A 25,775-nucleotide genomic window follows, 5' to 3' on the forward strand; every position below is an offset into this window, starting at 1 on the left:
AGGCCCACCACACTCCTGGTCTCCACAGCGCCTCCCTTCCCAGGCGCAGCCACGAGCAGAAAGGCTTGCTAGCTAAGCTCTCTCCGGCATGGCTGCCTGCATTAGAGAGAGCTGTGGAAAGCTGGAACTCAGGTTCAGAAAACAAGAGCCTCCTGGTGACAGACAAGCTGTAATGGCGCCTGGAAAGGTAGTGAGCGGAGGTCATGGTTGGTTTGGATTTCTAGCTCCTGTACTTGGCGGGACAAGGAGCCCCTGACCCTGACCAGTCGGGACCGCCTAGGTTGGCAGGACCGCTCTGGGTCGGATGGGTTGTTTTCCTGGCATCCCCTACCGTGTAGGTCTGTAAGGAACAGTGGATGCTGGGTGTGGTATCCGTTCTGTGCCCCACTGCCCGTGGGACCCAAGATGGGATAGGTGGTCCAGGGGAGAAGGGTCAGAGATGGAGTGAAGTGTTGTTCAGCGCCCCCTTCCCACAGGAGCCCTGACCAGGATCTGCAGGGAGCAAGCAGACTCTGGGGTCACGATGGGTGGAGTGCCTGTCTTGTGTCTCCGCCCGGGCCAGCGCAGCTCCCAGTGTCTCATAGAGGGCGGATGATCGGGAGACGCGCTCTGGCCCCGCGCCATTCCTCAGTGACCAGGAGTCTGAGGGGAGAAGCGCCCACTCTGGGGCACTACAAGCTGGTGTCCTTTCTACGTCCCTTCTGTACCCGGGGGGTGCAAGGTAGGCAGCATCCCTCCCACTCGCAGCGCGGGGCGTTAGGCTGGGGGCGGGGCGGGGAGGGGGGGGTCTGGTGGCCACGTGGCCTCGCAGGAATGCGCTGGCGCGAGGGTCGGGCGCGGCCGAGGAACGGGCAGGAACGCTGGCCAGTGGGCACGAGGCACGGCCTGTTCCGGCCAATCATGGCGAGGTGGGAGGGGCTTCCTCGGCGGGCGGGGTAGGAGCGCATCGCGGGCGGGGCGCGCGGGGCGCGCGGGGGGCGCGGGACAACTGGCGGAGGCAGACGGCGGATGGCGCCCGGCCCCTCGGTGAGTGAGCACGGCGACCCCACGTCCCGTCCCAGGCCGCTTGCACGGGCTGCTTCTTTGCTTTAAGAGTTGCACTTCTGCTCAGGTCCCCGAAGTAGCTAAACCCCACCCTGGGTTTGCGGGACCGCGCAGGGTGACAGACAGCGGCGAGTAACCACCCCCCAACACCAGTTCAGCGCTGTCTCTGGCACAGGACGGCAAGGAGCTCCCAACTTCAGTTTCAGTTGCCCCCAAATCTGGCCGGTGTTTCCCTCTCTAGGCCCAGCAACCCCTACCCCCCCCCCCGCTTTAGTGAGTGTCTATGGACACGGGGCAGCAAGAAGCACCCACAAGTTTGCAGGTGGCCCCTAGGCACAGACATAAGCAGCCCCTCAACCTATGCCCTCGGTGTTCTCAGGCATAGATTCAGCAGCATGCAGCCCTCCGTTTCAGTGGTTATCTCCAGACACAAGGCAGCAAAAAGTCCCCCAACTTCGATGGGTGTCCCTAGACACAGAGCAGTGAGCAGTCGCCCAACTTCAGTGAATCTTCCGCTGAGACTGGAGACAGTCCCCAGCATCACTGTGTCCCATAGCCTGAGGATAAGGCTCAAGGACATGTGCCTTAGTGACCTGCAGACTCTGGCCTGGAGATGTGGGGTTAATTCACAGGTCGCTGAAGTTGCATGAGAGGAGTCATCTTGGGATGTTTGAATTGAGATCCTTAGGATCCCCTTTAGGGTAAAGGTATTGCTGGTTTATTTGTTTGTTTGTTTGTTTTTGCTACCCACCATTGCTCAATAATTAGGGTAGATCCTGATCTGGTGTGGCAGTAAATAAAAGCAGGTGGTTGGGCCCTGGACTCCGTGGGACAGCATGTTTTGAATTCCCAGAGGGCAGTAGACATGCTTGGTGTGGATGCATCTCAGTTACAGCCTTTGCTGGGGGAAGAGGTTCTTCTGGACTCAAATGGCAGCAATCTTTTCTCTGGCTGGATCACACAGTAAGCTGTGTAGCTGTGTTTAGAATCTGGGCAATCATTGCCCGGTGACTCTTGACTCTAGGTCCTCCCTCGCCCATAGTCAGCAGGTGTTCCATACTACTGCTGAACACCTAGCCAGGCAGACGCTCTGCGGCTGAGTTACGCCCACAACCTCGCTTACTATTACAAGTCTATTTTGGCACTCAAAGGTCTGAGTTAGAAGGATCTTGAGTCTGGCCAGCCTGGGCTACAATAATGAGATCTTTCATATAAACAAGAAGGCAGGACTGGGGTGTGGCACGCAGCGGGCTGGGTTTGATCCCCAGTAAGTGCAGAATTAATACATAGGTAAAGGTGTGGTGTCTTGAATGGAGATGCCCCACCCACACCCCCACGGATTCGGACGCCTGAATTCTCGGTTTAGGAGGTATGGCCCTGAAGGAGGAAGTATGACCTTTGGTGTTTCAGAGCTGTGCAGTATTTGGAGTATGTTCTCTTCCCTTCGTGCGTGTTTGCTTGTGGCTCCAGGTGTGTGTTCTCAGCGTTCTTCTGTAGTTACTCTGCCTGGTGCCATGCTCCGGCCATCCCAGCATGCTCCGCCCATCCCAGTATGCTCCGCCCATCCCAGCATGCTCCACCCACCCCGCAGTGATGCGCTTTTATCCCTCAGCAACCAGATGCCCAAATAAACTGCCTCGGTCATGGTGCTTTATCACGGCAATAGAAACATAACTAATAACAAATATTACAAAATTATACATGTATACCTCAAATACCTGTTTTTACCAAGAATAACTTTTATTAGAAAAGATTGTTGACGTTTATACTTAAGTCTCTCTTTAAATGTTTACCACTCCTTTCGAGCCCCAAGAGCTTTCCGTCATTTCATTGGCGTCAGTACCAAACATGTGAGTCACCTTGTTTGAAGTCACTGTCCAGAGTTACGCAGCCATTCGTGACTTCTCAGAGGGAAGAACTGCGCCATTTGGTGACGCCCATACAGACCAGTTATTAATGACCAGTTATTAATGACGGGTGTTTCAGGTCCTGAGGGAAGAGGTAAAAGTCGGTTATCAGAAATAACGTTAAAAAGAAAGAAAGAAAGAAAGAAAGAAAGAAAGAAAGAAAGAAAGAAAGAAAGTAAGTTTTGTTTTTGAGGTGCGAGGCTGGAAGCAAGCTCTGTTTTAGATGGAGAAGTTCTGGGTGGATAGGGACTGTGTGCCTGGGTCCTGGGTTATCTGATGGAGTCACCACTAGCCCTGTGATTGTTCACTCTAGGCTTGGTTCTGCTCAGGTGTGACCTCACTGGGAAGCAATGTGTAAACACACACACACACACACACACACACACACACACACAAAACGCTCTACACCTGAAAGTGTTCTGTGCTCACCAGAGAAAACTGGAAATTCAGCAGCTATGGCTGTTGTCATCTGCAGATAACAGCATAAACCATTTTCGTAATCGAAACCCCAGTTGTCTAGCACATCATTCTTTAATTGCACGACTCAACATAGTAAGTGCACATTGGGAGGTTAGGTCTGGAGATGTTCAGAGAGGATTGACGTTCGTTCCGGAGGACAGTTGGCTTGGCTGGTAGTGGGATGTACTGTTAATTATTGTTGGAGTTGAACTGCAGCTCTTACTGGCTATGCTCCCTGGAGATGTGCTTTAGGGACGATACACTGGGGTGGGTGCTCTAAGAAAGACTGTTTGGAAGGGTCTGAAATGAACTGAGACTAGATGACAGATGGGCCACGAATGTATCTGTGGGCAGGCAGCAAGGTGGCGGCCTTGACTGGATGGGGACCTGGACTGCAGCCTCTGGAGAGAGGCAACACCTATAGGAACGTGTGGGGTACAGTGCGCCCTAGGAAGGTCCTGCCTTCAGCTCTACCTGCACCCTCTTCAAGGTCTTCAGTCCTACCCCATTGACTGGCCCTTCCACAGTGGCTGGGCCTGCATGCTGGTTTTTGCCTCTTTCTCTATGTGAATTTTCAGACATTGATTATGAAACAAGGCCGTCCCTTTGCCTGGTGCTGTTGCCCATCCCTCTCCACCATGCTGTTTCTTGCTTTTCCTGTGTCACATTAATGCGCATCTGCTAGTGGAAAGTGGCGTCTGTGGATTGACTTGGTTTGTCAGAGCCAGGGTTGCTCTGTGTAACAGAGCCCTTGATGGCCTGAAGCTCGTCACAGAGACCAGGCTGGCCTTAGACTCACAGAGATCCACCTGCCTCTGCCTCCCGAGCCAGCGCTGGGATTAGAGGTGCGTGACACTACGCCCTGTTGTTATTATATTTCGACTAAACAATGGGGGAAGAGGTAGAATGTTTTTCAAGTTATTAGGTTTAATATTTTGTCTTCCATATATCGCCTTCTGATATAGGAAGTGATGTGGGCAGTTGAATACAACATAAAAAAAAAACTGCAGAACCAGGTACTGTGATGCCTACTCACAATCACAGCACCGGAGAGGTCGGGACAGGAGAATGCTGACTTTGAGACTAGCTTTGTGAGCACACTTTGACGGTTATATAGAGGGTTTTGTAGGGGAGCCATGGACAAGTGTGCCTTGGAGAGTAGAGCATGGGTTATAGCCTGGCTGACTCTGTGTCCTGCATAGGGACGAGGTGCTGATTGGCCCAGGCAAGGCTACAGTCACCGGAATGTGCTGACAAATGTGCCTGAGCTGCAGTGATAGGAGCAGGGGAGGCTGAAGGCCTGGGCCTTCCACACCTTGTTCAGAGACCGCTCTCACTGCTGGGACTACTGTCCCGAAGGCGTGTGATGCTTTAGGAACCATTTCTGCTTTTCATTCTGGGCGAGGCTGGTGGGTGTTATCCAGCTTCCCTCAGATCCTGCGCCACTTTTTGCAGCCCTGGGGATTGAACTCAGGGCCTTGCCCATGCTGGGCGAGTGTCCTACCACCGAGCCCCAACTCCCTCCTGATGGCATTTCTTTTTAAAGCACTTTGGACTTTCGCCTTGAGATAAAGCCCTAAAGACTCCAGAGTCATATGGATAGGTGATGTTTGAACTGGTATCTCGTCTTGTCTCATTGGTGCGGATGGTTGAGACTGTATTAAGTTGGGTGTAATAGCTCACACATGTAATTCAAGCATCCATGAGGGAAAGAGAGGAGGCCAGCCTGAGCTGTTAGTGAATTCTAGGTGAGTCTGGGCTACGGTGTGAAACAAAACAAAATAGAAGAAGAAAAGATTTACATGGAAAAAAGAGGCCCAGGAAACAAACGCATGTATATCTTGTTTAGTTTGGTTTTCTGTTTTGTATTTTGTTTGGTTTTTGGTTTGGTTTGGTTTTGGTTTTATTTTTTTTCCATGTTAGGTTTCAAAGCTGGGGCTTGTGCCAGCTAGCCAGGTCCTATGGCTACATACTGTAACTGTCTCATTCACTTAGGCCCCCACCCTGCTCCTTTTTTTTTTTTTTTTTTTAAGGAAAATGCAGTCACAATTTCAATTTGTCTTATGCTTCTCTTTAAAGGATATGAAAATAATGAACTGAATTGGTCTTTGGTGCTCACCCTACAGCTGTAAGCCCAGGATTGAAGGCCCAGTCTCTGTTGAGGATAAATGGTCAGGCGTCAGCACCGTGAGGCACTGGGCTGACCCACAAGGCCAGGCCTTGTGCTATATACAGTGTTAGATCCAGTTGGATCCCTACGGGTGACCCGCTGGGGACCGAGGGTGGATGTCTCCAGGGGATTTCACAGCTGAGTGACCCCATCTCTGAAAGCCTGGGTTTGTGTGTAAGGACCCTTGGAGTGCATCCTCACTGTGTGTGGGCCCCTAGTCTGACTGGGTTAGGGGTCACATGGGTGGGGTGCTATTGCGACCCTGCAGAGAAAGCCTTCTGTGTGGGCTTGGCCAGTTTGCTTCTTGGCACTGGCCAGCCTTCTGGCTTCAGAAATGATAGGAACATTGATTGATGCTTTGCTGTCAAGCACTTGACTCAACGGGGATGGGGATGGGGTAGGGATTGGAGTGTGGGTGGGGATAGGGGTGGGGTTGGTGTGGGGTAGGGGTGGGGGTGGAGTGGGGGTGGGGATGGCTGTGGGGTGGTGGTGGTGAAAGCAACCCAGTGAGCCGAGTGGCAGAGCTCAGTGGGTACCTCCAGTTCCCTCGGGGAAACTGCTGGTGGGAGCTGCTCACGTGGGCTCCGGCTCTGGCTGCAGCTGTGTTCTGTGGTGCATTGTGGGAGAGGCCATCTCGCAAGGCATGGTCCCCGTGGTGTGTAGAGTGGGGCCCCTTTTCAGTCAGAGCTGAAGACTGAACCCTGTCGCAGTCGGTTCTGATATAGCAACACGGTTCTCCACCTACAGCCCAGAACCCAGGGTCTGAAGTGGGGGAATGCGGCAGGGCCGAGGGCACCGGCCCGGATGGGGCAGGTCCTCTGCTTTGGAATAGAGTCCAGACATGCCGGGCTCTGGATGATTTCACAGGAAGGAATGAAAGGTGCAGTGTTCTGCCAAGCAACCAAAGCAATTGGGGAAATAATCATGGGTGCTTGTGGAGGGGAAGAGAGACTTATGTTTTCCAGGATGTGTGGTCTCCACAGTGGTTCTCTGTGGGGGTGGGAGGACTGTGCCTGTGAAGAGCCACTTCCACCCTCCATTGTGTCTAGACAGAAGGTCATCAGAGGAATCAGAGGATAGTGACCCGCAGACCGCAGGGAGGGGAAGGAGGCTGCCTGAACTTGCCTTGGGAGATCTTTAGTTCCATACCAAGTACATTTTGCAGATGGCTCACCTTCATGGGCAGCTTGTGCACTTGCCCTTGGCGAGTGCTCTTTCTAAAATTAGTGTGTGTGTGTGTGTGTGTGTTTTCCCCTCTCCCAACTTACCCACCCAACTTTGTATTTCCTGTCTCTCAAAACAGAAAAAGAAAATCAAAACAAATGTGTGTGTGTGTGTGTGTTTTCCCCTCTCCCAACTTACCCACCCAACTTTGTATTTCCTGTCTCTCAAAACAGAAAAAGAAAATCAAAACAAATGAGAAATGTCTAAGACAAGACAACAACAACAACAACAAAAAGCCAAAAAAAAAAAAGAAATATAAAGGTCAAACAAACAAAACCCCCATGTTGACCAACCACTCCCCACCATGGAGCCCACCCTGCAGTGCGGTTGGTATGTCCCAGTGACACTGCACTGGGGGGGGGGGGACACCTTATTTTTCCCATTGCCAACAGCTATCCATTGCCAACAGCTTCTTGGTTAGGGGCAGGACCCTGTGACTACTTCTTCATCTCATTACCGGGACCCCATCGAGCTTGAACCTTCTCAGGTCCCTGAGATCTTGTGTGCACCGATCTTGCGGAGTCTGAATGACCGTGGGGGACGGTTGGAGTAGTATCTGTGTAGAGTCAGAGAAACTGAGAGCCAGGGTGGGCATTGAACACATCTGTCTGTCTTTCTGCAGGACAGCATTGACCGTGTAGAGGAGAGATGCAAGCAGGAAGGCCCACTGTGAGCTGGTTGGTCACAGTCGCTGGTCGGGTGTGGGTAGTGCTGGCTCGTGGTTAGCCAGCTTTGGGGGAAATGGGAAATCGAAACCAACAGCTTTGCTCATGGACTCTCGGACCTGGGTCTAAGAGAAAGAGGAGAATTGGAGGTAACCCTCCACTGTTTTGTTATGTTTATGGAGAGAAGCCCATTAGAAGGACCAGTTGCCCAGGTTTAGATTTGTCTGCCTCCCTGAGACATGGACTGCACAGTGGGCTATGGTCTTAGGCACATAGCTGGCAGTGAAGCAGCAGGTTTGTGGGATCACTCTGTGCTTCAAAGAGGTAGAAGGATGACGGGGTCCAGAGACCTACGCAAGAGAGGCGGGTGGAGGGAGATGGGGTGCAGAGAGTGCGGCCTCCAGAGACCTACCTAAGAGAGGCGAGTGGAGGGAGATACATGGGGCCTGTTGATGCACGGAGGTACCCTCTGATACCCAGGCTTGGCCCAGGTTGCTGATGGATGCAGGGACAGTGTCTGAGCGTCAGCAGCTGGTTTGTGGAGTGAGGTCCTTTGTCCCAAGGGTCCCATGTGAGAATCCCCATGCTCTTAGTCCTCATGGGCAGAAGGGACAGAGGAGGGGTACCCCAAACTCTTTGTGCAGTGATACCTGCTTGGATGGTAGTGCAGATCCTTAGCAGTGCCACTAGAGGGGACACGCTCTTTGGGGGGTGCAGGGATAGGCGTCTTACCACAAGCCTGTGTAATGCCATCTTTCTCCTAACTTTGCCCCCTGTTGAACTGGAGGGGGTGAGACAGGAACAGGATGGTGTTAATTTGTAATGGGATCCCTGCTAATGGCCACCAGAGGGGGAGCACGTCTCACGCTACCCACGAGTCTCAGTTCATCGCAGCCATCGTGACCGTCACTCACGGCCTCACACCGTCCAGCTAGGATCTGAAGCCTAGTGTTGGCCTCTAACACGTGATGGTACCTCTGTCAGCAGCCACACAGACATCCTGGGCTGCTGCTGTCCCTTGGCCAGCCCCTTCTCCCAGACCCCAGGAGGAACTTGCTCCTATACCATTCACGGGTCTCTTCGTTCTAAATGGCCCACCACGCCGGGAGCAGGAACTCCCGGGCTGCCCACTCCCGAGTTCCAGCAGCCAGGCACCATCATCCCCCTAGATCTTCAGCCTTCTCAGTGTGACATGTTCCTTCCCACCGTGCTGGGCAGCTAACTCCCTTCTTGGTTCCCAGCTTGGGCAGCACTGCCTACCTGTACTCCTCATCGTCTCTCCTTCCATTAAGGAAGTCTCCCTGGGCCGGTGGACCTGATGCTCTCCTGCAGCCAGAGATGAGGTCTCCAAGCCTTTGGCCACCGGGACACCCTCTCCTCCTTGCTGGCTCCTTAGCACATAAGTGCAGGCGTAGAACCACAGCTCCAGATATTTTCAGGAGTTTGAAGAATTGTATGTGGGGAATCACTGGGCATCCCCGTGGTCCGCAGCAACGGAGGCGGCTCTTTCTCTCCCCTGGTCCCTTTCCGCCCTCACTAGCCTTCTGGGATGGTTTGCTTTGAATCCATCTCGTTCCCTGCTGAGGTAATGAACTTCTTATTTCTGTGCTGTACCTCCTTGGACTAGTCCAAGTCTAAGCCCTAGGCTTACATGGCTGTCCTTACAGGCCATGGGCAACCAAGGGCTGGCATACTCTTGCAAGGGACCCTCAAGAATGCCAGGGCAAGGCTTGTCTGCAGAGGCTGCCCAAGAAGCCTGCATGGGCATAGACTGTCAGTTCAGATGCCCAGAGCCCGTCTGGCGACTGCTACCCTCTGAATGACGAATTCTACCGTTTCATTTTGTTTTGTTTTGTTTTGTTTTTTTAAACATAATGTTCGGTCTCCTGAACAACACTGGCAAAGGCATTGCCGAGTCAACATGCAGTTAGAGCTGCACAGACGTTTAGATAACAGTACACAGTTTGTGTTTTGTTTAGATGACATGAGTCTTTGAGACACCGTTGGTTTGTGTCAACTGTGGTCACAATTTGGGCATACATCAGGGCATCCCAGACCGCCAGGCTGGCTCCAAGGAAAGATACTGTTTAGCGGTAAAGCACCGTCCTGGTATACTGATCTCTAAGCGCAGTGGGACCTAGCCTTCATGCCTCCTCCTTTTTGACTCACACCTCTGTCTGGGGGGCCATCCGGGGACCGCGTGCAGGATGCACACTGCTGAATTCAGCGAGGGACACAATGCAGGCCAGGCAGCAGCTCCGCTGGGACGGTGCCGGCGGAGCCTTCTCCTCTACCCTCTTGCATGTGGGTTCTTGTGAGGGCAGTACGGCCCGGGGTGCTGAGCTGGGCTGTTTGGAATCTTAGTGCTCCCTACAGTGACATGCCTGGCTGAGCCCTGAAAGATATTCAGGAGCCACCCCTAGGAGCTGGGCTAGGATATCCCGGGAGCACGGCGGAGGTAGACACCTGAGGCAGGCTTGGGGGCCTCTGCACAGGGCATAAGCCGCAGCTGTGGAGACGCAGGCTGGCATGGTACCTTCCTGGTGCATAGATCACATTCGTCAGTGGTTTCCCTCTGTGCAGTGGGGCTACCTCCTCAGGCTTACAGAGGACCAGGCCCACCAGCTGAGCCCCTGCAGCCATGGACCCAGCTTCGACTGGCCAAAGCCACCTCATCCGTCACCGCTTCTCACTGGTGGCCTCTTCGACGCGGCCTTCACCTGGAGCATGTCCAGAGTCGTGTCTCATCAGCCTATGAATAGGGCCTTGTTCTTAGGAATTACTTAACGCCATATTTCATGTCAGGGAGTCCAGGTGAGTTCCTTCCTGAGAACGCATAGGCATTGTTTCAGGCTGAGAGCAGAGAAAGATACACACACACACACACACACACACACACACACACACACACACACACACAGGGTTGTGGGGGGGGAGAGGAGGGACCAAGACAGTGAAAGTATACCCAGGAGCACAGTTTGCAGGACAAGAACATTCTGGAAAGGATTGCGCAGGAAAACGGCTGTGCAGACGAGCAACAGCAGCGGCAGCGGTGGTGTTGGCCAGGTTGGTTGGCAATGCTGCCTATGTCTGAGATTAGGGGGCTGTGCCAGCTAGGTGATTGAGCAATGCTGACGGCAGGGCAGTGGGCAGTGGGCAGTGCTGGCTGAAAGACTTGTAAGCTGCTTCTCTACCTGAGCAGTTCCAGGCGGTCTGATCTGGCTGTTGAGATGAGCACTTGCTGACAGCCGGGGACCGGCTGTTCCCCAGGGCTGGTCATACCTGCAGGAAGGCGGGAGCCATTTGGACTCTGCTTATATGTGTTTCTCGTATTCATAAAGTCCACGCAGCAGGAACGGCTGCAAATGTGAGCATTTGGGCTCAGGGTGCAGCCCTCCATGCAGTGCCCCTGCAGGTATGTGTCCGCTCCCAGACACACTCCAGACAGGGAAGCGATATTCTGCCTGCTTTCGGGAAGGGCGTTTGCCGCCTGCCATTGGTTACCTCACAGACCAGTAAGCAGAGTGAGCGCAGAGATGCACAGGGCCCACGCAGGCTGGCTTTGCTTTTAGAGCCCCCAGTCTCTGGCGCCCACTCTGGATTCTAGCTGACCCCTGATCCTTACTCTTGCTGAGTCCCGGCATCAGCCTGGGGTTACCTCCAGACACCTTCAGTGGTACCCAGTAGCTATGGTCCTTTGGGCCCAATCTTTCTGGACTGTAGGACTTACCAATCGCTCTCATCTGCTCCTCAAGGGCAGGAGGCTTGGGATAGGTGTGTCTCGGGGCTGGGTTTGTGTTCACAGAATGCCCCTCATCTAGGTTCATTCTTTCAAAGGACCAACCGAGCCCTCAGTAGTCTAGACCAGCTTTGGCTCCAGGAATAAAGGCAAGGTGAGGTCACGTGAGCTCAGGGAGGCGCGTGCTCCTCATTCCAGCCGCCGTGTGTCCCTACTGGGAAGGTTGGTGTGTGGTCGTGGACAGCACCCCCTGTCCCAGTGAGTCTCGGGTGCCTAGGGTCGTCTCACAGCTCTGTGCTTTGCTTCCCGTGGCCGCCCCCACGCCCCCACCAACTCCTTTGTTCTTTCTGTTGAAACCCTTGGGTGTCCAGCAAGTATCGGGCAGGGTGGTAGGGGCTCAGAACATCTGTCACAGATGTTGCTTAGCAAGGCAGCGGTGTGCTTGAGGGCATATGGGCGTGCATGGGTGTGTGGGTGTGTGGGTGTGTGTCCATCCTGCCAGGGTGCCTCTCACTGGGGTGTGCACTTGTTCTTGCCACCTGCACGGGAGATACATTCTGTCATCTCTCTTGGGTTCCAGGCGTGCACCTGCTACACCGAGGTCTCAGTACTTCTCAGGTCTTGATGGACAGTATCGCCAGACTCTCTCGACCCGCCCCGCCAGCTTCCAGAGCTTAGATTTATTTGTAAATGCTTGGGGCTTCCTTATAGCTTAGGCTTGTTCGCAACCAGCTCATACAACTTAACAACCGGTTTATACCAGTTCATGTTCGCGCGCACGCGCGTGTCCTGTTGCCTTTCATTTGGCCCTCATGCATCTGGCTTTCTCCGTGCATGGCTGCCGAATCTTGTGCCTTTCAGTTTTCCCCATAGTTCCATTCTCTGCCCGGATGTTCTGCTCTCCCTCTCCTGTCTTGCTATAGGCCAGTTGGCTTTTTTATTAAACCAATCAGAAGGTGACAGAGAATAATGTTTACAAACTGTGCCACAGGTGCTGAGCAATTAGAACAACAATACCAGAGTCCAGACAGTACTTGGCTCTCTGCTGATATCAATACTTGAATCATACAAAGGCAACCCTCACACAGTGCACAAGAAGATTATCCCCGACCCTTCACACAGTGCAGAAGAAAAGTCTCCCAGCAGAAAGGCAAATGGCTCTGGATCTTTGGGCTCTACCCCAAACACTTGCCCTCGTTGTAACCTTGGGTGGGCCTCAAGCTATAGCATCTCCATCTGAAGTAATAGGACCTACTCTTCGAGCTGGGGTGCAATTATACACACTATCAGCTGTGAGACAGTCAAGCCTGGCTGTCGCTCACCGCGTGTCTGACGGAGAGAGGCAGTGCACCAGGTGCGCTGTGTGCCGGTGAAGTGACTCCCGTGCCAGAGCAGAGACAACAGGTGCCCACTGAAAACGCCCAGCTACTCGAGTGGGCATCTAAGCAGCGTCTCATGCCCTTGAGGGTGAGACAGAGCCAGATGGCAAAGGGCCTTGGGGGCAGGTGCAAAAGGCTTCCAACAGCACATGCACTGGCAGACAGGGTTGCTCTACAGAGTGGCGGGCGCCGGCCTTGGCGCTGGCGGCCATCTTCCCAGAAGTGCCAAAGCCATCATCAAGCCTGTTAATGAGGGCGAAAAAATTCACCGGGCTGATTTGGCATCTCAGACGTTGTGAGGGACAAATCTTTGCCTGCTCTCTCCTTGTCACTGAGCAGCAAGTGTACAGAGAGCCAGTGGCAGCAGAGGAGGCAGCCTGCCGCTCGGGCGGGCACTGGGCATTGCATCCACCTGCCAGAGACTGGAATGTGGAGAAGGTCTCCAAGCAGTTTGCTTTTCTTCTGGCCGTTCCAGGAGAATCTAGGGAGGATGTTGAGTGGTCCCAAGAGGGATCCAGGATAAGCGTTGAGCAGGCCCAGGCGGGATCAAGGATGAGTGTTTGGCGAACCCAGGTGGAATCCAGGGCTTGCGTTGAGTAGTCCCTGGATGAAGCCAGGAGGGGTGTTGAGTGATTCTAGCATGGTCAGACTACCCTTCTCATGAGACACTATTTCTCACATTCAGTTTTCCTATTGTATGTGGAGAATGAAACATAGAGCAGACAGGGCAGAGAAGCAGCTCGTCCTGTTAGGCCCTGCTGACTCCAGCGACAGGTAAAATGTCAGTACTGTTCCTGATGTGAAATAGGTTTTACAAAAAAAACTACCAGCAGGAAAAGCTGGCTTTCACCTCAAAGGGGTACCAAATACGAATGACCGTGGCGGGGAGCAGACTGGCGTCCCAGTGTGGTAACAGTCTCGTGATGTGTTTTCTAATAACAACAAAGGCAGCTATGAATAGGCATCTGGTTACCTCAGGTGGGCGAGTTACAGTAAAGCAGAGAAACCTGCTATGGGCCTCAGATCTTATCTGAAGACATTCTTAACCTCTGGGGTGGTGGAGGCTAGGGGATGTCTCAGCCAGTTGTCCTATTGCTCTGAAAAGACATCGTGACCAAGACAACGCTTATAAAGGAAGACATTTAATTAGGGCTGGCTTACAGTTCAGAGGTTTAGTCCATCATCGTCGTGGCGGGAAGCACGGAGGCGTGCAGGAGGCAGCCATGCTGCTGGAGAGGTAACCGAGAGAACTACATCTGGATGGGCAGGCAGCAGGGAAAGAGACACTGGGTCTGGCTTGAGCTTCTGAAACCTCAAAGTCCAGCTCCCTTGGCAGACTTCCTCCAAGAGGGCCACACCTACTCCGAAAAGGTCACACCTCCTAATAGTGCCGCTCCCTGTGGGCCTATGGGGACTATTTTCATTCAAACCACTACAGGGTCTGTTCTGCACTTACCTAATAGTCACAAGGGTATTAGGTCACACACACAGGGGGCAGCAAAGGGCTGTTCAGGGGCTAGGACAGCCCAAGATAACTGAGCTCTGGACTTGAAGTATTCCAGCTTTCTACAGTCACTGATGTTCAGGAAAGCAACCTTGCAAAGTGCTGAATTAGTTGCAGCTTTGTCCCTGGGAACTTCCGTTAACGCTGCTGAGGTTCTATCTGAAGGCAGAGGGGAAATCGTTTTTTGGTTTATTCTGTTGACTCTCTGCCTCAGAACATGGTGTGAGACTGGCAGAGACCTGCCGTGGTGTTGGTTGAGAGGGCTCTGGCCAGGGCCTCGGGTTCCAAAACAAGGTCCTGGCTGTGGTTCAAGGTGAAGTCCCGGCTGCACTGAGAAGGCTTTGTTTGTTTTGCTCTGCATTGTCCCTACTAGGGAGATTTGCAAGTATTTGCAACTAATAGATGGTAAATGCTGTCATTACAGCTGGGAGTGACAGTGACCTCTCTCCTTGTTGCAGGTCACCTCTGGAAAGCCCCGACCGGTGCCTCCTGGGAAGGTTTCCTATGCCAACCTGACGGACAGTGCTTCTGCTTGCAGGGGCTCCTGTCCCCTGATGCTGTCCAAGCGTGGAAGGAGGCAAGGCTGAGCATGGAGCAGGGAGAGGCCTCACCTCCTGTTCCTGCAGGTAGGGACCTGCCTCCTCAGAGGTGTCCCTGGGCTCCTGTAGCCCTCGGGGTTCTGAAGGACACCCGCTTCTGGAATCACTAATTGCTGCTACTTGGCATGGGTGGAGAAAGAGATGGTTCGTATTGTGGTGTAGATGGGATGTGAGCTTTGACTGTACCTGGCTGGTGTACCTGGTGCCAGTGAGCTAGCTGCCTGTGTCCGAGCCTGTCACCTGTCTTCAGCATCTTAGATGCCATGGGGGTTTTTGTTGTTGATTTTTGGTTTTGTTTTTTGTTTTTGCTTGATCCAGTGTGGGTCATCATTTGGGAATACACCCTGCCTACCAGTCAAGTTCCCTCAGGAACTGGCAAGCTCTTGAGCACTGAGAGCAGACTGGCAGCAGACTGTGCCAGTGTTCTTCCCTGCTTCCTTCCCTGTGGGCAGTTCAAGGCCAAACTGGGCGGCATCCTCTATCTGCTCAGGGGATAGACACAGAGGACGGTCCACTGGTTGGTTTCTTTTGTGATCACGTCAGAACGGTGCCCTTGACAAAAGGGCTATCAGGGATACTGGTACCCACCCTACAGATGAAGGAAGAGGTGGGTGCTAGAATCTTCACAGCATGGTCTGCAGGTTAGGGTGGGCAGTAACTGTGAGAAAGCCCAGCCATACGAGGCTGGCCATTCCTGTGTCTAGGACCCTGCAGGTGTGGCCTGGAAGGGGCTTACGTTTGCTACTTGGCTCTCTGTCCCTTCTGCCCCTCCCTGTCTATTGTAGGGGAGCTCCAGACCTATGTATTAACACCGGAAAGTCACAAATACACGCATACAGCTGTTTCCAAAGAGCATCTAAGACGTGGAGACACCTTGAAAGGCCAAGGTGTAGTGAGATGGGTCGATAGGAGATTCCAGTGCAGAGGCAGTGACCACTGCCACCACAGGGAGATTCCAGTGAAGAAATGGTGACCACTGCCTGCTCAGGGAGTTTCCAGTACAGTGGCAGTGACCACTGCCACCACAGGGAGATTCCAGTGCAGAGGCAGTGACCACTGCCACCACAGGGAGATTCCAGTGCAGGTGACAGCTCAGGCTAGAAGTTCACATTCTGGGCTTCTGGAAATATAGGATATGAAAATAAGTTCAAGCTTCACTGTTGCACGAGGATTTGTAGGCACTGACAACTGCTAGTGGGGAGAGAGCTTTTATTCAGTGGTGTACAACCTAACAGTGCTCACTGGGTCACACCTACACACACACACACACACACACACACACACACACACACACACACACACATACACCATGAAAGTGCACAGAGGAGTGATTGGGAAGAGGAGGAGTCGGTTGTGAGGAGTGAGGAGACAGGAGAGGATGACAGAGGGGTGGGTATCATTCATTACCTGGTGACACAGCCACTGCAGTGCTGTGGCAAGAACAGCTTCGCTCTGTCCCAACCACTGGGCTCCAGCAGCGCTGTGAGGATGTGAGCTAGAAACCTCTTGGTGGTGGTGGGCTGAGGGAGGCAGACCTCTGTATCTCTTCAAGCAGGGGCCAGACTGCAAAGTCTTAGACTGCAAAGGTGACACTTTAGTAAGGTCACAGAGTCACTTTAGTAATGTCTGGTATAACACGGGACCCAGGACTTCTCATCCGAGTTGTTTTCTGTGAAGAACAACACAGAGCCCGGGTCGTGTGGGTGGGAGACATCACCTCTTCCACACCTCCTCTATCATCATCTCCGTGAGCCATCCTGGCTCCTCATCCTGGGGCTCTGTCGCTACCCCAGGGCTCCCTGCACACTTTCCTGCCTCTGAGGGCCAGTTTTGCCCCGCTGTTGGAGTTCTGGTTCCGGCAGGCTTCAGACCAGCGCTGCCCTGATTGCCTTTCCCTCAGCCACGCTTGGCTGCTGCCGGAAGAGTCCCAGGTTGGATGGGCAATCTCCCCTCCCCCGCCGAATATACTTCCCTACAAATGCACAACCCATACTTTGGCGGGGTAGGGGGTCACACTCCACCCCGGGGTCAAGCAGTACTGTTGGGTCGTTTATGGCGTCCACAGACGGCTGTCCCAGCACTCAGGTCTTCCGGAAGCTCCCCAGCGCAGTCCTTTGCTTCCTGCTAATTTTGCCGCTGGGACCTCTGGGTTGGCACAGAGTCGCCACGTTTGCGTTGGGATGACCTGGGCGGCCCACTTGTCTGTTCTGCTTGCCATTCCTTTTGTTTTGACTGCTGTCATGTTTCATGAGCCCGACTGACATGCCCGTCCGCACTCCTCGGATCCACCAGAGCCTCTCCTACCTTGTAAAGATTGCATCCTAGTGTGAAGCTCACTCGCAGCAAGGCCACTGCAGCCCTGCAAGCAGTCCCAGGGCCCCCGCCTGAACCAACCAGTTTCTTAGCTCTCCCGTCAACAGTGTCCTATCAGCTCTGGTAGGTGGGTGTCCAGCGTTGCCAGGCTTGGGTCTGGTTGCCCCATGACACTTACCCATCCTCTGATAACTCTGTCTCCCAGTCCGCGATGCTCACAGGAACCAGCACTAACCAAGCCTCCCTAATGGCCGTGAGATGGCGCGCCAGGCAACTATCTCCCTCCGATTGCCCCAGGACGCTTGGCTTTTGTTTCAAGGCGGATGGGTGGTTATATTTCCAGGTTTCTCTGAAAGGCTCCTGGCTCCTAGCTTGAGAGTGTTTGCCAGTTAAAGCAGCTCAGGGGCAGAGTGTTGCCCGGTTTTCATGTTTCCTGTCCCTGCTCCCACCGTTAAAGATTTATTACAGCTCCTATCAGCAGAGATCTTCCTCTTCCTCTGTATTGAACATCAGATTGAAGGGTTAATAGTAATAGCATCTCTCTCTCTCTCTCTCTCTCTCTCTCTCTCTCTCTCTCTCTCTCTCTCTCTCTCTCTCTCTCTCTCTCCCTCTCTCTCTCCTTCACTCTCTGATTCTATCTGGGGGCTCCCAAGATTCTGGACCCCAGGAAGGGCTCTTCAATAAGAATCTTGCTTGCACTATCTTTCCCTTCATCCCACCGTCTGTGAAACCCAGAAGCCAACACCTCTGTCTCATACTCCCCCTTCCTGTTCCTCCTGCAAACCAGGGGCCAGTGTGGAGAACGGCCTCATCCACATATCTCCCATTACACAGGCAAGTCCCCTCTGGCAGACAGCTCTGCCTCAGTCAAATATCTCACTGCCTGAAGCAAGACAGGACAGCTGCCGATGCTTGCCTGCAATTCTTCTCCATCCATGCTGCTCATGGATTACAGTATATCCCCTACCCCACCAGCTGGTTTGGGGTGCCCCCATAATCACGTGGCAGATGCCTTTCATCCAGGAGAGATGCCACCCCATACACAGAGAAGCAGCCAGCGCTGGGATGGAAATCCAGAGCGGTGCTGGCTAGTGAGTGCTCTGCTGCAGAGACACACCCTGTCGTCCCAACAAACCCTAAGTGAAGTAAAACGCATTCTTCGCAGCAGTGCTCTCTCTCCCCCACCCCTGCCAAAAGAGCAGCTTGGCACCATTCTAATTGTGGGCTGGACATTACGTGGCACATCGTTCTGCCAGGGGATGATTAAGGTGTGTCATTGTGACTAGCAAGACAGTGGACTTGTCCTGTGGCTGGGCGGGGGGGGGGGGGGTTAGTAAATCAAGTCTTTCTCCTCTCCTCCGTCCTCTCCGCAGTACGGCAAAGAGACCAGATTTTCCTCGAAGCTAAGTCAGGGCACATACTTCAGATGTGAGAGATGCTTTTCTCTTCTCCTTTCCCCCTGTTTTCTTTTCTACCTTGTGGTGAAGGACCTGCCAAGGGAAATCGTTGACGCCAACCCAAAGTCCTGCTGCCTTTTCTAGCCGCCAGCTGGTTCCCCAGGAGCTGAGCTCAGCTTCTCCACCTCCTCCTGCCTTCTCCCCTGGGTTGGTTAGCCCTGCACAGGGAGCTTACAAATGGCTTCCTGGAAGCAGAAACAAACATCGGCATTGTGACTTATGTTATTTTAAACTCCAGAACACCAAGTGAAATGTGACACCAGCAACCACGAAGAGGAGGGAGAATTATTTGACTTTGACAGCGGAGATGAGGTTCCAGAAGCAGATAGGCAGGTCCCGTCTGCCTCTGCCGCCGCTGCCGCCTCCGATGATAGGACGAGAGGTGCTGAAGTAGGAGATGCAGATGAAAACGCGTCCCCCGCAGGTCAGTCACATGGCCATGCTGCCCTGGGTCCTGCAAGAGGCTTCCTGTCCCCTCTGTGCTTACAAGACTGAGGTTTTCCTTTCCTGTAACAAAACCCCTGAGGTTGGCCTGGGCTCGCACTCAAAGAGGGTCCGGGTTTGTAGCATTTACCAAACTAGAGCTGTTCACATGGTGGTGCTCAGGAAGACTGAGAGAGGAAAACTGAGGAGGCAAGGTAGCGCCTTCAAAGACTCCCACGCGCAACCCCAGTGACCCCTTCCTCCAGCCCGGTGTCTCACCATCCGGTGTCCGTTTAGCTCTGTGTCCCATGGGATATCAAGATGTAGTCATACCTCATAATGACACCTGCTGTGGACCAAGCCTTCAGCCCGTAAGCCTTGGGGTGGGGTGGGCTTCATATATAAATCACGACAAGGACAAGGGGGCCATAGGCACCAGGGTCTCTGTGATGCCCTCGAATAAGCTCTATTGTCTAACATCTCTCCTCAGTTTCTATTCTTGTTGCTCTAACCCCTCCCCCAGTTTCTAGTTTAGAGACAAATGCCTGTTATTGTCTGATAGATGTCCTGCTATTGCCTAATAGATGTCCCTTGCCACTTCATCACGGTCCATAAAATGGGATGAGTTACTTGACTGGGCCACTGCTCATTAGCCAGGCAGGCTGCTTAGCCCCAACTGTGCCCACCGTGTTTGACGACCAGTTTCTCCCTCCTTCGTCCCCGGCCACGTCTCTCCATGCGGTTCTTTGACTCTTCTTCTCATCTGATGTATTGTCCTGGGGACCTCTGTGCAGGGTCTCTACTGTGTCCAGAAGTGAGACCAACTCCCCATTCCGTGGTGTACCCCACGGACCTGGGCCTCACAGCCCCCTGTGGTGATCTGGGAATGTTGTGTGAGGGGGGTGGAGGGGGTTCTGACACTGGGGACAGGTGTAGGGTTTCCCTGCCTTTGCTACAGCCACCGGAACCACATACATGCCCGACACTCTTGTTTGCTAAGTAGTGTCCTTCCGTCCGTCCTTCAGGAAATGGAACTGGATCCGAACCTGCCCCCGAGGCAGAGCCTGCGAAACTTGTGGTCCCCACAAAAGTGAACCCGTATTCTGTCATCGACATCACGCCTCTCCAGGAGGACCAGCCGCCATCTCCAGACGCGAGCACAGAGGAGGAAGGGGTGGGGCTGCGTGTGCCCAGTGGTTATTCTGTGCCTGTGCCCTGCGGCTATGCAGTCCCCTCCAACCTGCCATTGCTGCTGCCTGCCTACTCCAGTCCTGTCATCATCCGAGCCGAGTCCGTAGAGGAGGAAGGTACATGCGTGGCCCCGTAGAGCTTCACGCGATGACGGGACACACCGGCTGAGAAATCTGTGCCCGGTCTTTCCTTTCCCATCATGGTAGTTGTCTGCAGTGTTGGAAAATGAGTAACCACCCGGGTACAGTGAAGTGACAAGTCTGAGACAGCTGTGTGCTCTCGTGCCTCAGGCCTCCGCACACCAGGAGAATTCATGTGATCTTGTGTGTTCTCTGTAACTTACCGTCACTGTTCTGGAGTCCATAGTGCCCCATCGCCCCCTAATCCACACAGCTCAGAATGGGGTCTCCGTAACCCCGTCTGTGGTAAAGAGTCACTTGTCCTTCAGTCCTGGCATAGAGAGTGCTGCTTATACATAGTGAAATGGGAAATACACAGATTAATGCACAAAATGAATTGTTTTAAATCCTCTGAAATTATTTTCAAATAGAGTACATTAAGCGTGTTCAATTATTCATCACTTTAAAATGATAGATTCCTTTCCCCCAATCAATACTAGAGTACTGTACAATATTCAGTGCTCAGTACTCAGTACTAGAGCCTTGTGCATGCTCTATTGTCCTCTGCCAGTGAACCACATCCACAGCCCTTTCGGCTTCCTATTTTGAGACCAGGTCTTGCTAAACTGTCCAGGTTAGCCTTGAACTCACTCCATAGCCCAGGCATCAAGAACTCACCATTCCCCTGCCTCAGCTGCCCTGTGTAGCTGTTCCACATGCCCGGCATGTGAACACATTTTCTTTGACTGCAAAGTCCCTTGTTTTTTAAGATGCACTGCATACAGGTCATGGTCGAGTCTCAGCGCTTATATGGTTGATTTCTTCAGGAAACAGTTATCTTTAGAACCCTCTATGGTTTCCAGGATTCACAACGGAGTTTTCTTTAAAGAGCGTTTTCTCAGTTATTAGCTGTAAAGTGAAGAACCCTCGCTGAATTCTTCCTGTAACGCTATATCAGAATTCTGCATCCTCTGAGCCTCCCCAAGTGTAAGAGGACCACCTCGCTTTGGTTCAGGAGCACTCAGCAGACAGACCCCTCTGAGAGGCTGGGTTCCGAGATGCGGGCCAGCCCCTGGAAACCGGTACCCATGTCCCGCCGTAGAGGAGGGGTGGCTGTGTTCCACAGAGCTTTCCCTAGGACCCACATCCTCAGGGTCGTCCCCCACACGCAGCCTTCTTTTAGGCCTGGACACCTAAAGTGTTCTGGAGGAGAGCTCTGGTCACCATTGGCCCTCTACTGGCCTCTTCCTGCACATGCTCACTTGCCCCCCAGCCCCCACGTCTTGCCCGACGAAAAGGGCCCACTTTTCACCTTAATTCCTGGAAGCAGGGACTTGCAGAGAACAGCTTCCTGATTAGTGGGCTCGGGAAAGTGTCCGCCACATCTAGGTCAGGAGGCCCGTGAATGTTCTAGTGCTCCTTCACCACAGCCACGGTCCAGAAAGCTTGGGTAGCCAGGGCGTGGTGTGCTGCCGGCCAGGTTTTCATGCCTGGCAGCTGCGTGTGCTGTTTGGCATCCAACTACAGGGCTGCAGCCCCTGTGGCCAGGACAGCACTGTCCCCATGGTTGGGGGTCTCCATGTCATCTGCACTAGTTTCAGCCTTCTGGCCTACGGCAGGCTTGTGTGTGGTTGGAAAGTGTCGGGAGTGACTACTTATTGCTTACCCATAAAATAAGCCCTTTTCTGAGGGCTCTTCATGGGCGGCATTGCCAGCCCAGGAATCCAGCCTTTGCCCGAGATCATCCAGTCAGCTACCCCCAGGGGTTGCCCTCTGCTGCTGGCTGAGCAGGGAGGCAGCCCATTGGATGCTGGGCAGGCCATATGCACACACTTGTGCCAGATGACTGCACCATCTCCTGCGAGCCCGTCCTCTGAGCAGGCTGCTCCAACTGCACTTCTCCCAGCCTACTCTTTGACGGGCCTTGCTCATCTGCCCATTGATGAGAAGGAAGCGTGAGATAATTTAAGGTTCAGAAGCCAACTGTCAAACACTGTCCATCTTTCCTTTTCACAGAAGCAGCTGAAGTTGCAGGAGACGGGCAGTGCAATTCCCTAAGCTCCGAGGACCTTCCACACAGGTATCTCTGCTGACGCTGGCTCCCCCATGCTATGCCCTTTCCTTGAGTGCTGGGCTCACCCCCTCTGGATTCTCAGCTGCAGGAGACACTTGGGGTGCTATTGCCTTGGGTCCTACCCACCTCTGGGCCCTCCATGTGCCACAGCCTCCAAGCCCCACCTCCAAGCCCCGCCCTTTGTGCCCCTGCTCCCCCCCCACACACTCCAGAAGCATCAGTGTAAGCTGTGAGTTGGTGACCAGAGCTGTGTCCTCCCATTCATCAAGTCATGTCACACCGGCATGGCTGTGGTCAGTCTTAACACTCAGTGTCTTCCCTTTAGATTAAAGCCCCTCAAACTTAAGATTCTAGAAATCACTGGAATTTCTAGGAAGAAATAAGCCCATGACAAGGACTTTTTGCCTAGTGGGAATGCAGAATTTGGGACCCACAAATGCCAAGTTTTTAGAAACCATAGTTCTAAACATGATTAGAGGTTGGTAATTAGTCCCACTGAGGAGACAGCGACAGAAGGGTCATGAGTTCTAGACTAGACTAGGCCACATAGTGAGACCTTGCTGCCCCAAACTTAAATCAGGGTGGGGGTGGTGGACTTAGTAAAGTGCTTGCCACACAGGTGTGAGGACATGAGTTCAACCCTCAGTACCCTCATAAAAACCGGGTTCAGGGCACAAACCTGTAATCCCAGCACTGGGGAGGTGGAGGCAGGAGAATGCCTTGGGGCTTGCTGCCTCTCTAGGTAAATCAGCGGCCTCCATGTAAGACATACCATCTCATAAAATAAAGTAGTGAGTGATGGAAAGACACCCAATGTCAGTGTGTGGCCTCCGCTCACAACATGCATGTACACCCAGACACACATGTGCACATGTCAGTGTGTGGCCTCCACTCACAACATGTACACCCAGACACACATGTGCACGTCAGTGTGTGGCCTCCACTCACAACATGCATGTACACCCAGACACACATGTGCACATGTCAGTGTGTGACCTCCTTGCACAACATGCATGTACACCCAGACACACATGTGCACATGTCAGTGTGTGGCCTCCACTCACAACATGTATGTACACTTAGACACAAATGTACACATGTCAGTGTGTGGCCTCTGCTCACAACATGCATGTACACCCAGACACAAATGTGCACATGTGTACACATACTGGAAAAAGTGAAAGAGCCCTCCCTTCCCTATGTCAGCATCCCTCAGGTCAGCAGAGGACCATGTCTGCCCTGTGTGCACATCTGTGGGTGTCTGCTGCACCACGCCTCACTCCCCAGCGGCCTGCCAAGCATCTGACCATTTCCTCTCTGGGCCCTGTGGACATGCCCTTACCTGTCTGCTGTCCCCTTCCTCATCAGTCACTAAGCACAGGACCAGTCCCTGACTCCGTCCGGGCACACATCCACACACATCTAATATGTCTCCCCTCCACGGTCTCCCTTTCTGCTGTTAACAGTTCTCCCAGAGTTAACCCGGACACACGAAATGTTAGAATACGCTAAGTGGAGCCTTAGTAGACACTAAGTTGTAAATTGCCTGCTCTTTCTGGGAATCGTGTGGCGGCTGATAGACTTCAAGTGTGTAAACTTGGACTTGGGGCTCTTACAGTTGTGCCTGGGAAGACCCACAGCAGACACAGTAGTGTGTGCGCACACATGGGTGCTATAGGTCACTCAGCCCCATCACCCCCTAAGAGACTCCTGTGCTCTGCTCTGCTCTCAATTCATGATGCCTTTCCTTCCAGTGGTGAACAAGGCAGCCAAGAAGGCAGTGCCCTGGCCCGATGGGCAGCCGACCCTGCCAACACAGCATGGATGGAAAGTAAGTGCCACCAGCCCAGGGACCCCCAAGCACCTACAGGTCCTGCCAGAAGGTGGCTGTGGGTTTCCTTTCCTGGAAACCTGAAGCCTTAAAATGTTTTCCTTTACTTAAATGCTAACAAAGGCCTGTGTATAGAAGTCTCCCTGGGACTCTAAAGTGGCCGCTTGCTTTGCATTGAGGAGGTCACAACTCTGCATGGAGCACTTAGCTCCCCCCCCCCAGTCCTCCCAGCTCCCTGCCTCCCCACTCCCCCACCCCCATTTCTTCCTAATACAAACTGGCTTCACTGTATGGTGGGGAGCTAATGCTCTGACCTGCTGCCCTGGTCAGCCATTCTCTATTGAGACACCGGGAGAAGCTTCTCGATTGGGTCGCCACTAGAGTGTCTTCGTCTGGAATTACCCTCGGGGCAATGATGGGGTGGGGGCATATAGGTCTCGGGTTCCACAGTTGTTTAAAAACTGAGATGTTTTTAAGACAGTCCCTTGTGTTTTGATGTTTAAGGAAGTAAAGATTATGCCTTTTATTACTCGGTAGCTCCCTATTTCTGGGTAGTTCTTAAATATGATTGGCCCAAAAACTCAAACCGCCTTAGCTGCCTCCAAGTTCTAGTCTCCTCTGGAAAGTTTTGTTTTGCCATAACTGTGACTAACAGGTTCTAGGGTGATTGTGGTGGCTTTAGGGGAGCAGCTGACTCCCCATCACAAGAATCCATCAGCATCTTGTTATGTACCAACAGCCTTATTCCCAGTGTCCACTGTCCAGATTTCTTCTGCGCTCCTGAGTCTGTCTGTCTGTCTCTATTTCTTTTGTGTGTCTGTCTCTGTCTTGGTCTCTTGAATGGTCTCTTGGTTTCTCTTGAATGTCTCTCTGTCTGTCTATGTCTGTCTCTGTCTGTCTGTGTCTCTGTCTCTGTCTCTGTCTCTGTGTCTCTGTCTCTTTCTCTCTCTGTGTCTGTCTCTCTCTCTCTCCAAATAATTTACTGCTCAAAAGCAACCCTAGGGCTTACACTACCCAGCCCTGTCTTGGGAGGAGAAATCTTTTCTGGCCACAGTTGCACAGGTGTTAGTGGTGTATGCCAGCTGCCCCTACCACCTCAGGAGTACAGACCAGACTTGGTCCCCATGGTGATTGGTAACGGAGCTATGTGTGGGGGACAGTTCCTTAATAGTCTGTCTCCCGTGTATTTGAGTATGGTAATATACTATGGTTGAGTGTTCTTCCACAGAGGGTAACACAAAACCAACTTCAAAAGACTTTTTCTGAAGCATGTTTCCACATGAGGCACGTAGGTATTTCACATATTCAGATGAGCCTCAAGGTTATAGGTGGTCCAGTGTGATCATCTTACAGGGTATATGACATTTTTATATAACCCCCCACTACACACACACACACACACACACACACACACACACACACACTCACGTCAAGAACACTTACTCACAGAACACTCAGGTTCCCATAACATAGGAGGAAACTGGTCCCATGCAATCAAGGCATTTCTGGCAATGGTGGCTTCTCACCCCCAGGGTGTGAACCCTACACACAGCCCAGTGGAGTCCCATGCCATATGGCACCAATGGAGTCTTTTATTCCTAAGGCTTGTGTACCACCTTTGTATTCCAGTGCATCAGGACATCTGAACCCTACAGGCTTAAACCTGTTCAAAAGAGC

The 25,775-nt window shown here is 52.9% G+C and overlaps 1 protein-coding gene across 5 annotated transcripts in view; it reads left to right on the forward strand.

Moving 5' to 3' along the window:
- The first annotated feature begins 974 nt into the window (after positions 1-974).
- The window catches only part of Arhgef10 (Rho guanine nucleotide exchange factor 10), a 90,189-nt gene continuing 65,388 nt past the window's right edge, over positions 975-25,775 (forward strand). For 3 of the 5 annotated variants that reach the window (XM_021218795.2, XM_029531833.1, XM_029531834.1), the window contains exons 1-5: positions 14,555-14,717; positions 18,699-18,884; positions 19,909-20,190; positions 22,210-22,273; positions 24,022-24,098. In XM_021218795.2, coding sequence (XP_021074454.1) covers positions 14,681-14,717; positions 18,699-18,884; positions 19,909-20,190; positions 22,210-22,273; positions 24,022-24,098 — 646 coding nt within the window. In that variant the 5' untranslated portion in view covers positions 14,555-14,680. Of the gene's footprint in view, positions 1,027-14,549; positions 14,718-18,698; positions 18,885-19,908; positions 20,191-22,209; positions 22,274-24,021; positions 24,099-25,775 lie in introns of those variants that run through there. The other 2 variants (XM_029531835.1, XM_021218797.2) reach the window with 1 other exon arrangement.

Source organism: Mus pahari, chromosome 19 (genome assembly GCF_900095145.1).
Source record: "Mus pahari chromosome 19, PAHARI_EIJ_v1.1, whole genome shotgun sequence".
Classification (NCBI taxonomy): domain Eukaryota; kingdom Metazoa; phylum Chordata; class Mammalia; order Rodentia; family Muridae; genus Mus; species Mus pahari.